The 15,354-nt window shown below is 52.7% G+C and overlaps 1 protein-coding gene across 7 annotated transcripts in view; it reads right to left on the reverse strand.

Annotated features, from left to right (window-relative positions):
* Nucleotides 1–6,063: 6,063 nt before the first annotated feature.
* ABL2 (ABL proto-oncogene 2, non-receptor tyrosine kinase) overlaps nt 6,064–15,354 on the reverse strand; it is a 120,740-nt gene continuing 111,449 nt past the window's right edge. For 4 of the 7 annotated variants that reach the window (XM_070077198.1, XM_070077197.1, XM_002715004.5 and 1 more), the window contains exon 12: nt 6,064–15,092. In XM_070077198.1, the coding sequence (XP_069933299.1) occupies nt 13,369–15,092 (1,724 nt within the window). In that variant the 3' untranslated portion in view covers nt 6,064–13,368. The remainder of the gene's footprint in view (nt 15,093–15,354) is intronic. The other 3 variants (XM_070077200.1, XM_070077199.1, XM_002715005.5) reach the window with 1 other exon arrangement.

The following is a 15,354-nucleotide window of genomic DNA, read 5'->3' on the forward strand; positions in this document are numbered from 1 at the left end:
TCCACACTGGAGGAGTTTCCACCCTACACCAGGTGGGCGGTGGCGCAGCGCAGTAAGGTACCAACCTAACACAACTGCAGCTGAACGCCAGGCCCCAGCTCCCGTGTCTGACCCCAGTCCTGGGCGTGGACAGCAGTACAAGGAGAGCGTGGAGTGGGAAGGTCACAGGGGGTAGTCTCCTCGAAGACTCTGAGCTGACAGCAGCGGGCTGCAGGCGGCGGACGGGCCGGGTGTGCACCTGTGTGTGACCTGCTCCTTCCTAATGAAGGTTATGCATAAAGCACCCACTTTTAAAAAAATATCGAGGAAACAGCATGTGCCCTCGAGAGGGCCCGCGCGTTCTCTGTTAGCGCTACATTTACTCAGAACCTGTTTGGAACTCACTGGGCATTGCACGCACAGGCCTCTCACATGCACACCTGTGAAACCAGAAAACAGTGAATAAAACCAACAGCAGCAGTGGGGGAAGTGCCTACATATGGATAACCACGTTGCATGTAAGTGGATTAAGCTCTGCAATTAAAAGACGGAATGACTGAATGTGTTCAAAAATAAGACCCATAGGGCTGGCACTGTGGTGCACTGGGTTAAAACGCTGCCTGCAGTGCCAGCACCCCATAAGGGCACTGGTTCGAGTCCCGGCTGCTCCTCTTCCAGTCCAGCTCTCTGCTGTGGCCTGGGAAAGCAGCAGAAGATGACCCAAGTGCTTGGGCCCCTGCATCCACATGGGAGACCCAGAAGAAGCTCCTGGCTTCAGATCAGCTCAGCTCTAACCGTTACGGTCATTTGGGGAGTGAACCAGTGGATGGAAGACCTCTCTCTCTCAAATCTTAAAAAAACAAGACCCACTTTGGATATGCCACCTACAAGGCGAGGGCACACAGGACTGAAGGTGAGGGGATGGAAAGTGATGCCCATGCAAACGGAAGCCAGCAGAGCATAAACCCGCTTGGGAGACCGGGAGGAAGCGCCTGGCTCCTGGCTTTGGATCTGCACAGTGCATCAGCTGAAGCGGCCATTTAGGGGGTGAACCAATGGAAAAGGAAGACCTTTCTCTCTGTCTCTAACTCTGCCTGTCAAAAACAAACAAACAAACAAACAAACAAAAACCAAAAAAACCCAAAAAAAACCGGCTCTTGCATCCCATATGGGCGCTGGTTCATGTCCCAGCTGCTCCTCTTCCAATCCAGCTCTCTGCGAGGCCCAGGAAAGCAGTGGAAGATGGCTCAAGTCCTTGGGCCCCTGTACCCACATGGGAGACCTGGAAGAAGCTCCCAGCTCTGGCTATTGTGGCCCATTTAGGAGGGTGGAGCAGTGAATGGAAGACCTTTCTCTATGTCTCTCCCTCTCTAACTCTGCCTTTCAAATTAAACAAAAAGGACTGATATTTTAAATAAAAACATAAAATAAGAACTTAAAAATATACCGTCATTAGAAAACACTACTGATTATTTATAGATTAGACCCAACCAAAATCCAAAGCATATTACTATTTCTCTAACAAACACTCTTGTTCAGAAACCATTAATGTCACTTAAATTCTTGTCAATTGGTTAATCATGTGGGTAAGACAAAAATCATGTGAATTAGATCTAAACCATGTAAGCCAGGGCTGGCGCTGTGGCGTAGTGGGTAAGCCTCTGCTTGCAGTGTCAGCGTCCCATGAGTGCCAGTTCATGTCCCAGCTGCTGCTCTTCCAATCCAGCTCCTTGCTAATGGTCTGGGAAAGCAGTGGAAGATGGCCCTAGTGCTTGAACCCCATGCATCGGTGTGGGAGACCTGGAAGAAGCTCCTGGCTTCAGCCTGGCCCAGCTCTGGCTGTTGCAGCCATTTGGGGAGTGAACCAGCAGATGGAAGGACCTTTCTCTCTGTAACTCTTAAGAGACCAGAGAGCAGAAAGAGAAACAAGAACAAAGAACTGCGTTGTTTTTTTTTTTTTTAAGATAATCAAACCTTTTGCAGAAGTGAAAGAAAGAAAGAAAGAAAGGAGATGCTACAATGGCTGCCACAGAAATCCGAAGACTCCCACAGGGCACTGTGAGCAACCTAAGAGGTGTGGGTGAGCCCTGGCCACAGCAAGATTAGATCAGGAGTAGAAAAGCTGAGCCAATGAGTCAGAAATGTCTCCCCTCAAAATATAAGTCCAGCGCCGGCACCGCAGCTCACTAGGCTAATCCTCCGCCTGCGGCACCAGCACCCGGGGTTCTAGTCCCGGTCGGGGCGCCGGATTCTGTCCCGGTTGCCCCTCTTCCAGGCCAGCTCTCTGCTATGGCCTGGGAGTGCAGTGGAGGATGGCCCAAGTGCTTGGGCCCTGCACCGGCATGGGAGACCAGAAGCACCTGGCTCCTGCCTTCAGATCAGCGCGGTGCGCCGGCTGCAGCGGCCATTGGGGAGTGAACCAATGGAAAAAAAAGGAAGACCTTTCTCTCTCTCTCTCTCTCTCACTGTCCACTCTGTCAAAAAAAAAAAAAAAAAAGTCCAGGACCTCTGGCTTTGCTGCTAATGTCCAACACACGCCACAAGAGAAACCAACGCCAGTTCTACGCAAACCATTCTGAACCTTAGAGCAAATACCACGCCTGAACTCGCTGGATGGGGCCAGACTGGACAGGAGCGCAGGGCGCACATGTAACACAAGTGCAAACCTAGGAACCCGCGCTCCATGGTGCCCGCTGTGCCCATGTGCATCCCATGGAAGGCTTGGAGCCCATGGACACGCGCCCCTGGCCCCCGGGCTCTAGCACCGTCCTCTCGGTTGTGAACCCGAGGCCGACACAGGGGATCGCTCTCAGTGGGTCCAGTGGGTCCTGGGAGAGGACACACGGAGCGCAGGTGCGGGCCCGGGGAGAGCAGTACAGGGGAGGCAGAGTCCTGGCCCGCGGGCCCCCTGGGGGCGGCACAGGAGTGGACGGCGCTCAGCGGCTGTGGGGGAGACGCAGAGGCGCAAGAGAAGAGGAGAAAAAAACAAAGCCTGCTGCAGGTGAAGATGACGAAGAGGAAGGTGAGGAGGAGGATGCTGACGAGTGAGCTCCAGTGAAGAACTCTGAGCTCCCGCAGCCAGACACGCACAAGAATCAAACCGGAAAGGCGAAGACTCAGACCTGTCGACACCAGGATCAATATTCAAAATTTAGAAGGAACTCAATAGCTGAAAAATTCAAAAGATCTGAACTTTTTTTTTTTTCTTAAAGATTTATTTATTTGAAAGTCAGAGAGAGGCAGAGAGGGAGGGAAAGGTCTACCATCCACTGGTTCATGCCCCAGATGACCGCAATGGCCAGAGCTGCACTGGTCTTAAGCCAGGAGCTTCTTCTGGGTCTCCTACCTGTGTGCAGGGGCCCAATGACTTGGGCCTTCTTCCACTGCTTTCCCAGGCCATAGCAGAGAGCTGGATGGGAAGTGGAGCAGTCGGGACTTGAACCGGTGCCCACATGGGATGCTGGCACTGCAGGTGGTGGCTTTACCCACTATGCCACAGCGCTGTCCCCATGAACAGAAATTTCTAAAAGAATACACAGATGGCCAACAGGTCTAGGGAAAAAAATGTTTAATGTCACTGGTCATCAAGGAAATGCAAATCAAAACCACGATGAGGTATTTTCTTCTAATTAAAATGGCTATCAAAAAGACAAAAAGTAACAAGAGCTGATGTGAATGTGGGAAGAGGAGGAGCTTGGGGCAGGCATCGTGGCACAGTGGGTTAAGCTGCTGCTCAGGGTACCCACATCTGTGCCTGGTTCAAGTCCTGACTGCTCCACTTCCCATCCAGCTTCCTGCTAACGTGCCTGGGAAGCAGCAGGCGACGGCCCATGCGGGAGACCTGGATGCAGTCCTGGCTCCCGGCTTGGCCTGCTCTAGCACTGGTTGATGGTAGACGGAAGCTGTTTGTCCCCTCTTTATCTCCATCCCCATCCCCCTCTGTCACTCTGCCTTGCAAACAAGTAGTTTTTTAAAAAAGAACAAAAATATGCTCTTAGGCATATCTGGGAAGGTAAATTCGTGTATGGAAAAACAGTATGGAGTTTCCTTAAGCAAACTGCAAACTGACCCACCATCTGAGCTAGCAATCCCAATATGGGGTACATACCCAAAGGGAATGAAACCACTGTGTTAGGCCAGTGTTGTGCAGCAGGTAAAGCCACAGCTTGTGATCCAGCATCCCATATTGCAGTGCTGGTTCAAGTCCTGGCTTCCAATCCAGCTTCCTGCTAACATGCTTGGGAAAGCAGCGGAAAATGGCCCAAGTACTTGGGTCCCTGCCACCAGTGTGGGAAACCAGGATGGATTTTCTGGCTCCTGGTTTCAGCCAGGCCCAGCCTCACCAGCTGCAGCCACTTGGGGAGTGAACCAGCAGATGGAAGCCCTCTCTCCATCTCCTCCTCTGTTTCTGTCATTCTGCCTTTATTTTTTTTTAAAGATTTACTTTATTTATATAAAAGACAGAGTCCCAGGGAGAGAGGTAGAGCCAGAGAAAGAGAGGTCCTCCATTCCGTTGATTCACTCCCCAAATGACCACAACAGCCAGAGCCGAGCGGATCCGAAGCCAAGGGCCAGGAGCTTCCTCCGGGTCTCCCGTGCAGGTGCAGGGACCCAAGCACTTGGGCCATCTTCCACTGCTTTCCCGGGCCACAGCAGAGAGCTAGATCGGAAGTGGAGCAACTGGGATCCGAACCAACGCCCACGTGGGATGCCGGCGCTGCAGGCGGCGGCTTTAACTGGCTGTGCCTCAACGCCAACCCCACTCTCCTTTCAAATAAATCTTCTTTAGGTTAAACCATGGCGTTCAGTGCCGGCATTCCATATGGGCACTGGTTCGAGTCCTGGCTGCTCTACTTCCAATCCAGCTCCCTGCTGATGCTGGGAAAGCAGCAGATGACCCATGTCCTTGGGCCCTTGCACCCTTGTGGGGGACTGCCCAGCCCCAGCCATTGTGACCCTTTGGGGAATGAACCCGATTTTCTCCGTAATTCTACCTTTGAAATAAATCAATAAGTCTAATAAATAAAGCAATTTCACTGAAAATTTTTTAAAAAATCAGAATGAAGAAACATTCATAGTCCCATACTTCTGATAGCACTCCTCAAAGCGGCCAGAGTACAGAATCAACTTGTGTCCATCAATGGGTGGGTGAAGATATTATACATACACACACATCACGGAATACTGTTCAGCCATAAAAATAAAACCCTGACCTGTGACAACAACATATTAGATAGGCATGTCACAGAAAGAAAAATACCACAGTACCTCTCTCATGTAGACTCTGAAGAAGTAGTGCGTAGAAGAGGAGGGTGGGGGCAGAACACAGAGGACTGATCAGTGGGCACAAAGTCACACCAAGTTCTGGTAGTTCATTGCACAGTAGAGTGACTGTGATTAACACTACTGATTTTTGAAATAGTTATGAGAGGACTTTCAATCTTCTTACCACAGAGAAATGACCAGTGCATGAAGTGACAGACTAATGATCTTGACTTGATTCCACAAGGTATGCATGCATTGAAACATTACACTGTACTCTGTAAATACGTGTGATCACTACGCGTCAATTAGCAAAGCTGGGGAGGGTGTTTGGTTCAGCGGTTAAGACTACATTTGCGATTCCCACATCCTGTATGGGAGTGCCGGTGATGGCTCCAGCGGTTGGGTTCCGCCACCCACGCGAAAGAACTGGACTGAGTTCAGGGCTCCTGGCTTTGGCCCGGCCCAGCCCCAGCTTCTGCAGGCATTCCAGTGAGCCAGCAGATGAAAGAGCTCGACGATATTTAAATATTTTGGGGGGGGGGGGTGGAATAGACTGTTCCCTCAGGAGGGTCTATACTCACACACGATACCCACCTGACGCACACCAGTCCGGGATCCAGGCGATGCCTTTCTGCCCATTTCCAAAGATGCCACCCATCAAAGGAAGAACACGCCCCTCAGAGGGTGTCCTAAAGACGCAGGAGGGCTGCTTGCTGAGTCAGCTTCCTGCCCTCACACACACCTACTGTACACAGAGGAGGAATCAACTCGTCACTGGAAGTCAGGGGAGAGAAACACTCCAATCTCAAGAGCCTGTGGTGCCAATAAAATATTGCAACCTTTATTTAAAACAAAACACCACTTGGCAAACCTTGTGAGACAGGCGGCGCTAGCAGTCCCTTTCAAGGGCATCGTTTATTTACATCAAGTTTAACACTGTTAGCAGTTCACAGTCAGACAACAGAGTGAAGGAATTAAATTAGAAAAACAAAACGACTGAAAATATATTACAATAACGATTAAGAACAAACACCTGACAACACCGGCAGTGACCACGACGGATATGTTCTCGCTTCAATCCCGTGCTGTCTCACGGTGCCCGGTGCCGCAGCCCTCACCCCCTGTGCACCACACACGAGTGTCAAAGAATCTGAATTAGTGTGTTTTAGGGCAAATTCTGTCAACCACCACAAAATGTTCAAACTGGCTTTTTACTGAGCAAGCATACAACAGGGGCTTCTCTTCTGATAGTCACTATAGAACCGGATTGCAAAGAAGGCAAAGTGCAGGTGTGCAAGTCAGACGGGGTTCTGATAGGCATCGCGGCTCGTTCTGTGTGCCTCCACTCTCTTCAGCGTGGGCGAAGAGCGGGTGTAGCCCCCTCACTCCTTCCCTGCCCTCTTGGTGGGCACAAGTGCGTGCACCCCATACAGACCCAAGATGTGAAGGTTTGCACACACACACCCTCGAGAGCTGTGTGGTGAGTACATCAGCGTCATGCCTGGTTTCTGAACACAGACTTCCCTGCACCACAGTCAGCCCGCTCAAGGCCATGTCCAAGGACTCAGAAAATCCCTCACAGTGGGGTCCCAGGTACCACAGGCAGAAAGCTGGTTTACCGGTCCTCGTGTGCCAGAAGCACCGGACCCACCTGCCGCCTTCCCCTCCACTCCCCCCGCATTCTCACCACTCACTTCTGACTTGTGCACACTACTTGGGATTGTCTACCCATGAACCTAAAGCTCTACAGGGCCTTGCAATAATTTCGGATTCAAGAATTTATTTGGCATCTATCTTTCCTATTCTTTTTATTGTGCTGTAACTGCTAAAATTGGCTTTCCGTATGTGTGAACATGTTTTTAGTCACAAAGCCCTTCTCCTAGTCAGGTTTATACGGCCTGGTTACACAAGTTAAAGCCCCTTTTCTGGCCGTGCAAAGTCCCCGTGTTTCCTTCCGCAGAGCCTGCTGCCCGTGACAGTTCGCTTGTAGTGCCCCCAAGGTTAAGCAGCATGTTCCAAGACCTCAGGGTCTGTGTGTGCAGCTCAGTAGCTCTGTGTGACATGTGGGGCCCTGAGACTCAACGGTCGCAAACAACAACCAACAGCAGAATCTCACAGAACAGAGCATGGGCACCCCAATTCTGTTCCGGGCAAGGTGTGACCTGAGGCCAGCGCTGAGCCCAGCCTCTTGATCTGCAGTGGCTGTGCACTGCCCGCGGGTGGCCTGCAGGCATGAAGACCCCCTGGACTGGCCACCTGTAACCTCGGGCTGAGTCTGCAGCGCTGGCCTCTCCGTTCACGCTGCTTAGCAATGCAGAGCTTAAACGACGTACTTTTCCCAGGACAGAGAAACAGCTGTGCGAGCTCACCGAGCCGGACTGAAAAGCACGCAGCCATCCGCCCAACCAGCCTGGGGCAGGGGAGGAGCCTCGAGGCGGGATTCTTGCCGACTGGGGCCGCGGGCCTCAGTGAAGCTCACTTCTACCAGCTCCAGTTCAATCACGCCAATCAACCCTGCAGGACCCCAGAACCCATCTTTGAAGGCACATCTCCGGGCTGAGTTCTGCCACTCCAAGTGGGCTCAGAGGCAAGAAGGCCCGCCCCTTCACCCTCACCCAGAAGCACGGCCGCTCCGACCCGGGCAACGCCAGGTGGAAGCTCACTTCCTCCTCTGGTTCCAGGAGGCTCTCATCCTGCTCATGTTCCAGAGGGAGTGCAGACCCCCCCCCCCCCCCACCCCCGGGCGGGTGGCAGGAAAGGCAGCTGGCCCAGGGCACACGTGCTGCGGCTGGCAGTCACCTGACCGGAGGCCCTGGAGCAGGGTGCGGCCCCTTCCACAGGCAGTGGCATGCAGGGGAGCTGGGGCTATGCTGGAAGGGGCAGGTGACGGCCACAGTTACTCCAGGCACCCCGGCTCTCCACACAAAGCCAGCCTGCCAGTCCTTGGGACCCTGGAACTCTATCCAAACAGGACAGGTCCCCTTTCTGGTAAGGTGGGAGAAGTCTCAGAACCAGGCCAAGGCCCTGCCTCTCTGACGTGGGAGGCCACAGTTAGTAGCAGTTTCTCCCGGTTGTCCCATAGAAGGTACAGGAGCACTAGGACAGCCTTTGTCAGCCGGGGTCACCCGGCAATGGCTCCCACACAGCCCAGACCAAAGCAGGCGTTGGGAAAGGAACTGGGCCACTGGCTGGACGGACACTAGGACAGAGATGCAGCTGGGGTTTGCTAATGCGGAGAGGAAACAAGTGCAGAGACAACCACAGAAAAAGGCCTGCTCCTGACAGATGCTCAGGACACACACGTGGTCCCACGTCCAGCGGGAGATGAATGCAACAAAGACAACGAGACCCCGAGATCATCAAGAACAGAAATAGACAGCCCCGTCAGCTCCATGAACCACGAGGCACAGCCTGAAGTCAGCAGTGAGTTCAGCAGCAGAAACGGAGGCAGTGGGAGAGATCAGTAGGAAGCGCAGCTGGAATTCAAGATTGGCCCCTGATGTAATTTACTCTTGAATGTTTTATAATCAAAGTCAGCTACCACTCTTAGAAAAAAAAATAGAGATGAAAAATGTCCATGTTACTTGGAACTGGTAGGAAATCCTAGAGAAGTAATTCCTAAAATGCACCAGCTCTGCAGTCAGCCAGCTCCACTCTCTCCCACCCCCCAAAATAACCATGCAGGACATCGGTTTAAAAAGACACTGTCAGCATCAACAGGTCCTGAGTCTGCTCTCCCTCGCATTCAGGGTACCAAGAGCTGAGCAAATAGTAGACAATTGTTCCAGAGGAAGAGGGCCTCACTCCTCGAGACAGGGTCCCTGGAAGGGCTTCTGTATTCTGGGGTGAGCAGCCACTGCTACTTTTTAAAGATCAGAATTAAGCCGAAAAGTTGGTCCCTAGTATTCTGAAGTTACTTGGCTCTGAACTACAACTTCAGCAGAGCACCTGCTCTACCTGCACACGGCCACTTGGCAGTTCTGTATTTATAAATGGGATGGATTTCAGAGGTGACTGTTCATGTATCTGAGTTTTTCGGGTCTCCCCCACAGGTAAAAGCCTTTAGGTCAATGAGCAGCTAATGACCTGTCTTATCTTTTAAAGAGACACCGGTGAACAACCATATAGTTACATTACACTGGACACTTTCTCAAAGTGCTTTCATATACATTACCTCATAGTCATTAAAATGATACGACTGAACAATAAATTTCTTGTAGGAATAAGGAATGTAGGACTAGTTCTGTAAAAGCTTAGGCTGGTTACTATTACCTGTTTTACACAAAGTGCAGGCTGCCGCGTTGCGTGTGCTTTTCTCAACTGCTGAGCTCCGGGTGCTCGCTCTGCTAGGGTCACTGGTACTCAACAGGGAAGCCTGAGGGTCAGAGGGCACCCAGCATGTGCCCTGCGGGCTGATTGTCAGGCTGAGCCGCTGTGTGGGGCGCTTTCTCACGAGGCAGTAGGGACGGTGGGAAGGGCCCACACACAGGGAGTCGGGAGCCCTCAGCACTAGTGTGGCTCGGAGATGATGGGCAAGACATGTGCTCCTCTCCAGTGAGCGCCGGCAGACAGCACCGGGTGTCTGCTGCACCGGGACGGATCCTCGGAAAACCACAAGAGAGCCCGGACTCTGACCGGCAGACTGTGCCCGGGCTCTGCTTCTGCTTCCGCACGGCACAATGAGGCCTGTCGGTACAGACAGGAGCCGACCACAGCGGGCGCCGCCTCTAACTCAGCAGTTCAGAAAAGGCCCTAGAGGACTGGGCTGTGAGCCCCTGGTCCGGGTCTAGTAGCAGCAGTCAACCGTCGCGGAGTGCCGGGTGCTCCGCTCAGTGTCTGAACCCTGACAACAACCCTGAGGTAGCCACTGTCGCTGTCCCTGTTTCCTGAGGAGGAAATGGACACGCAGCAAGGATAAGAACTCGCCTTCCAGACGGGGCCTAAACTCTACTCCACTACCTGCCCTGCAGCCTTCACTCTCACACCTCCACCAGCTTCCGAGGCGACATACGGGCTGGGCCTTTGCAGGGTGCATGTTTCACACCTGACTCTTGACTAGCCAATCTGCAACTGAGCTGTGAGACAATCCCCAATGTAACCCTGGGAAAGGCTCTCTACTCTGACGACCTCGCTACGTAAAGATCGCCTGGAAAAACAGTGAGTGGAATTCTTAGGGCCAAATTTTTTTTATGGCTACAACTCTGAAAATCATGCTGGAAATCTACATTTCAATTTCACACAAAGCCTTTTATGAAAAAACTTCAAAAGCATAATGAAGACATACTCAACACCAAGCGCTACAGTGTAAGGCAGGAAACCCAAGGTGAAATCATTTTACCTGTACACGAAAGCCATTGAGCTGCGGCAGCCCCCAGTGTGCGTGTCCGCGGACAATCACCTGCACAGAGCACTTCTCGCTTGTGAGCTGAGAACGTCAAACTGCATCTTCAGTTTCTAGAAGCAGTTGTCTCTGCTTGGGATTCAAGCCTTTTACTCCACCTAAGGTTTTCAGTTGGTCTTTTTCAAGTAGGCAAAGGAGAGACCTAAGTCACACTTTTGTAGCAAGTTGACGGTGCCTCTTTACCCTAACCCCTGAAGTCGCATGGCTCCAGCACCAGGCTACTCTTGACAGTGCTGAGAAAAACCAGCTGGGCTTACGAGTTTCCTGAGCACCTGCGGCAGGTGAGCCAGCCCCACCCCCACCCCCACTCCCACCCCTGTTCTTCGTGAGAAAACCAGGGCGCTTAAGTACACTCAGTAGTGTTTCTCCAAGGTTTGTTTTCCGAACTCGCAAGGAAAAGCAGAGCTCTTACTTAAAAAAAAAAAAAAAAAAAAAAAAAAAATCCCCTAACAATTATAATCCCTTAACTTACATCCCACAATGATGCGGATAAACTTAAAAAGCAGCATAATAATATTCTAAAGTTTCAGCTTTCCCCTGCCCGCCCTTAACAGGCTAACTGCTAAAACTGAGTTCAAGTTTATGGATGTGTAGGGCATGGGGGAGCGGCAGGGGGGAAGGTGGGAGGAGGACTGTTGGTTCTTAAATCCAAGTTCTGTTTCAGGTGACAAGGAGATTGACCTGGTCACCAGGTGCCTGCAGGCAGCCGTAGGTGACATACTGACAGGAACACCCACCACTGCCACCAACGCCCTCGGAATCCTTCTCTTAACCTGGGCCTCCGCTGGAGTAGCTAGGAGAAAAATCAAGGTTTCCTCTCTTTCTGAGGAAAACTGTATTTGCTCCTTGGTCAAAGATGACACTCTATCAGCAACAGCGTTTCCAACCCTTAGTATTCTAGCCCGATTAATATAAATTATCTCGGCAGTCACAAATGTCACTAATCTCTGCTACTCAGCAAAGAGAATGAAAAAAAATACCCCACTCAACAGAGCAACACCGCACTAAGAGAGCTTTCCAGAGAGGCTCTCAAAGGGCCAGCGATACACTTGTTTGCAGACACCTTCGAGAACGCGCTGTTACCTTCATTGAAGAGATTCAGAGTTGGGACTGGGGCTCAGGGGGCCGAGGGACAGAGCCAGGAAGGAAACTCAGCGCCTAATTCTGAATTCCTATCTTCCTAAGAGAGGAAAGATTAGATAAGGAAAACGCACGGGCTCCTCCTTGGGGAAGCACAGAAGTGTTCATAAAGCTTCCAAAAGAGGATGAAGCCATCACTGGGACTAGAGCTCCACCAAGAACACTGAAAATACCAGTCCATCTGCTTCAGTTCCACGTTCCATAATTACAAGTGCGCAGGGAAGGAAGAGAGCTACTTTTCAAGGACAGAACACACCGTAGGGTTAAGTCATTAGGCCTCCAGGGTCTAACTGGTACTTCTCGACCTACTCCTTCAATTATGCACTCATAAAAGAGGTGAAATGACAAAATAAAGGAAGAATATCCCCAATAAGATCTGCCCAAACAAGGACAATGATTGCGAGGCGGGAGGGGAGAAAAGCATGTGGGACTAAACCAGGGGCCATGCACGCTGCTCTCTGCAGAGTCTGGGCAAGCGATGTAGGAGGGGTACAGGACAGAGGAACGGCCACTACGACCAAGCCAGCTTCTCTGTCACAGGCCTCTGAGTCTGGCCACTGGATTTGAAGAAGAGATCACCCCCCGGTATCTAAGCAACAAGGAAATGGCGGCTCAGGTCCTCGGCTAGTAGCTCAGCATGCAGGGGCACCTTATCAGAAAAGAGTTGCCTTGTGAGAACTGGAGTGACCATTATTGTAAAAATCAATGTTAATACCCTGACTGCTGCCAGGAACAAAGAAAGACAGCCTGCCCAGCAAGGGAGCCCCTCTTCCTATGGTTTACAGATAGCCACCAACAAGCAGAAAGCAATCCTGGTCCACTGAGAAAATAACATTAGACTGGGAGAAGTGACTCCTGCTAATCAGTGTAAGATTTTAGGAGGAGGTTTCCATCTCCCTGGTTCCTGCACCAATTAAGACACCGGTGGGGAAGAGGGCAGAGCACACAGACAAGCCACACTCTGCAGCTTGGTACTCCAGCAACGCCATCTGCAGCTCCTACGACAGCAGCTGCAGCCTTGCTTCCAGCAGCCTTGAGCAGAACTGCTCTTGGTGCACGCCCTGCCTTCCTGTCTTCTGTCCCCAGATTCGCCAGGTGAAGCACACAGAATCACCACTGGCACCCACCACAGCCCCAGGTCAATTCCCTTCTCTGTGGTGCAGAGCAAGCGCCCTGCCACTCCTCCACCTGGACACACAGCCCCTGCAGCCCTGCTGACGCTGACGCCAACGCCGACGCCGACGCCAACGCTGACGCCGCCCCGGCCAGCACCTCCCGGCGCTCCCGACCGAGACGGGCAGCCCTGCTTTCCTCCCTCAGGACACACGCCCACCCACCCCAGATGTTCCAGTGCAGTCTCCACCACCACCTGCCCCCGTCCAACCTCCCGCTCCTGCACTTGCGTGGCTTGCTTTGTGTTGTGTTGAGATGAACCTGTAAACGTGAGAGCTCAGGGATCTGAGGTACTTCACATAATCACACTCAAGTATCAGTCTTTCATATGCTGAAAACAAGAACACAGGAAAACAAGTCCCTTCCCTCCCCTCAGAAACGTGTGCACTTTCCCGCCAGGATGCCAGTGGCTACCTCTGCACCACATCACTGATTTCCTGCACACACGACAGTAAGTTATTGAGGACGGGGTTTGTCCCGGGCACGCCGGCCGCTGCTGACGACACCTGCAGCTCCTGCAGGCTCAGCTCCAGCTTGCTCACGGCCTCTCGGAAGGCAAACTTGTTGCGAGTCTGAGGGATGCAGTCCACGTAGCCTGAGCAGTAGTCGAGCAGCTGGTGCCCTGTGTCCACCAGCTGGCTGTTGGGCACGGGCTCCGTGATCGCACTGGACAGTAGGTCAGCACATTCCAGCAGGGCCTCTTTGCTGATTTTGTCGGCCGAGATCTTCTCAGCTGCCTGTTTGGTTCTCCTCAGAGCCACTTTCGTACCTGCTGTGCCGTTGGCCAGTTTGGCTGGCGAGATGGAGGATGCGGGTGGAGGCACTTGAGGCGGAGGCACCGCTGGCCTCCCAGCTTTCCCACTGATGGGCACTGCCCCTGGAGCTGCCTTTTTTCCTCCTTCCTGTGTTTCGGACGTGGGCTGTCCTGCACTGGGGGCAGGCGGCTCTTCTGCAGGGTCTGAGCAGGTGGACGGATGTTGCAGTAGTCTCATCACTGGTGGAGGGGGTGGGGCACACTTTGGTTTTACCCGTCGGGGTCGGTCCTTGTCTCCAGAGGACGTGACCTGATGTTCAGATAAGAGCTTGAACTTATTCCCCTGAGAGTCTGTGCCAATGAGCTGCACGTCAGCTGGAGTGTGTTTCAGAGTGGGTGAGATAAGGACTGGCACTTTGTGGTTGTGGGTGGTTGGGAGGACAGACGCTGCCTTGGCTGGGGAGGCCCAGCCTGGCTGCTCTCCGTCCTCGGGGACTCCAGCCATCCCAAGTCGTGCCCCACCATTCCTCTCCTTGCCCTTGGGGGCAGCTGGCGTGGCAGCTGCCCCCACCCCTGCAGAGTCCTTCTCTGTCATGGCTGGATCCCCAGGGGGGGTTCTGAGAGGAAGAGCTGTGGTTCCTCTGGGCAAGAGCTTGGCTTTGGGTCTCTCCCTGGGTGGAGCGGCACCTTCCTCTGGCTTTTTTGGAAGCGTGTCACTGGCCCTGTCCACATTCTCCTCAGGCTGAGAAGAGGTGGACACTGTCCTTTCCAGCTGGAGTTTGGACCTCTGGCAGTTCCTGGGAAGGGTCATTGCCATCCTATCCTGCTCTGGAAGCCCTGAGGACATGGAAGACGTAGAGTTTGACCTTGGGAAAGGCTTGGGAGTGTCATCACTGGCTGCGGGTTTCCCTGCTCGTAAGCCCAGTGTCTTTTTGATTAAGCGCGGTGTAAAGAAGCCTGTGATGCCAGACCACCCACCCCCAGCCGTGCCACTGCCCCCACCACCCCCACTGTCGTCATTACAGAGGTTCCTCTGTGCAAAGCTCCCCCCACAGCACTTGGGTGGCACCAGGTTCGCCTCTTGCTGGGCAGGAGTGAGAGACAACCCATCAGCATGCTGGAGAGAAGCAACAGATGAGAAGTTACCCGCAAGTTCGTATTTCTTTTGGGGCTGATTCTCCATTTCGCGGAAGGAGCTGCTGCGCTTAGGGGGTGTGGGAGCGTTTCTCTTTCTCATGAAGGAGCTGAAGAAGCCGCCCTTCCTGTCCCTGGTGAAGCACGTCTCTTTGGCGTCTTCCAAGAGGCTGCTGGGTGACTTGTCTCTTTGCTTTCGAGGCAGTGCTGGGGACCCACTGGACGGCTGTGCACTTCTAATGAACCCTGATGAGAAACAGCCAATCAGTCATGTCAAAGACAAGCAGCGCGGCCATTAGAGTTCCCATGGCTGAGCTGTTAAGAGTTTTGTGAGCAGTGATGAAATGTCAGGTGTTGGCGGGATGCTCAGGAAAATATGAACCAGGGACCAGGGGTATGGAGCAGGAGGCAGAGAGATCAGGACCGCTGACCTAGCAACACAGAACCAAGGACTTGGGTGGCTGGTAAAACAGACGCCATCCTTTCCTCACCAAGGCGGGCAGCAAAA

Source organism: Oryctolagus cuniculus, chromosome 7 (genome assembly GCF_964237555.1).
Source record: "Oryctolagus cuniculus chromosome 7, mOryCun1.1, whole genome shotgun sequence".
Taxonomy (NCBI): domain Eukaryota; kingdom Metazoa; phylum Chordata; class Mammalia; order Lagomorpha; family Leporidae; genus Oryctolagus; species Oryctolagus cuniculus.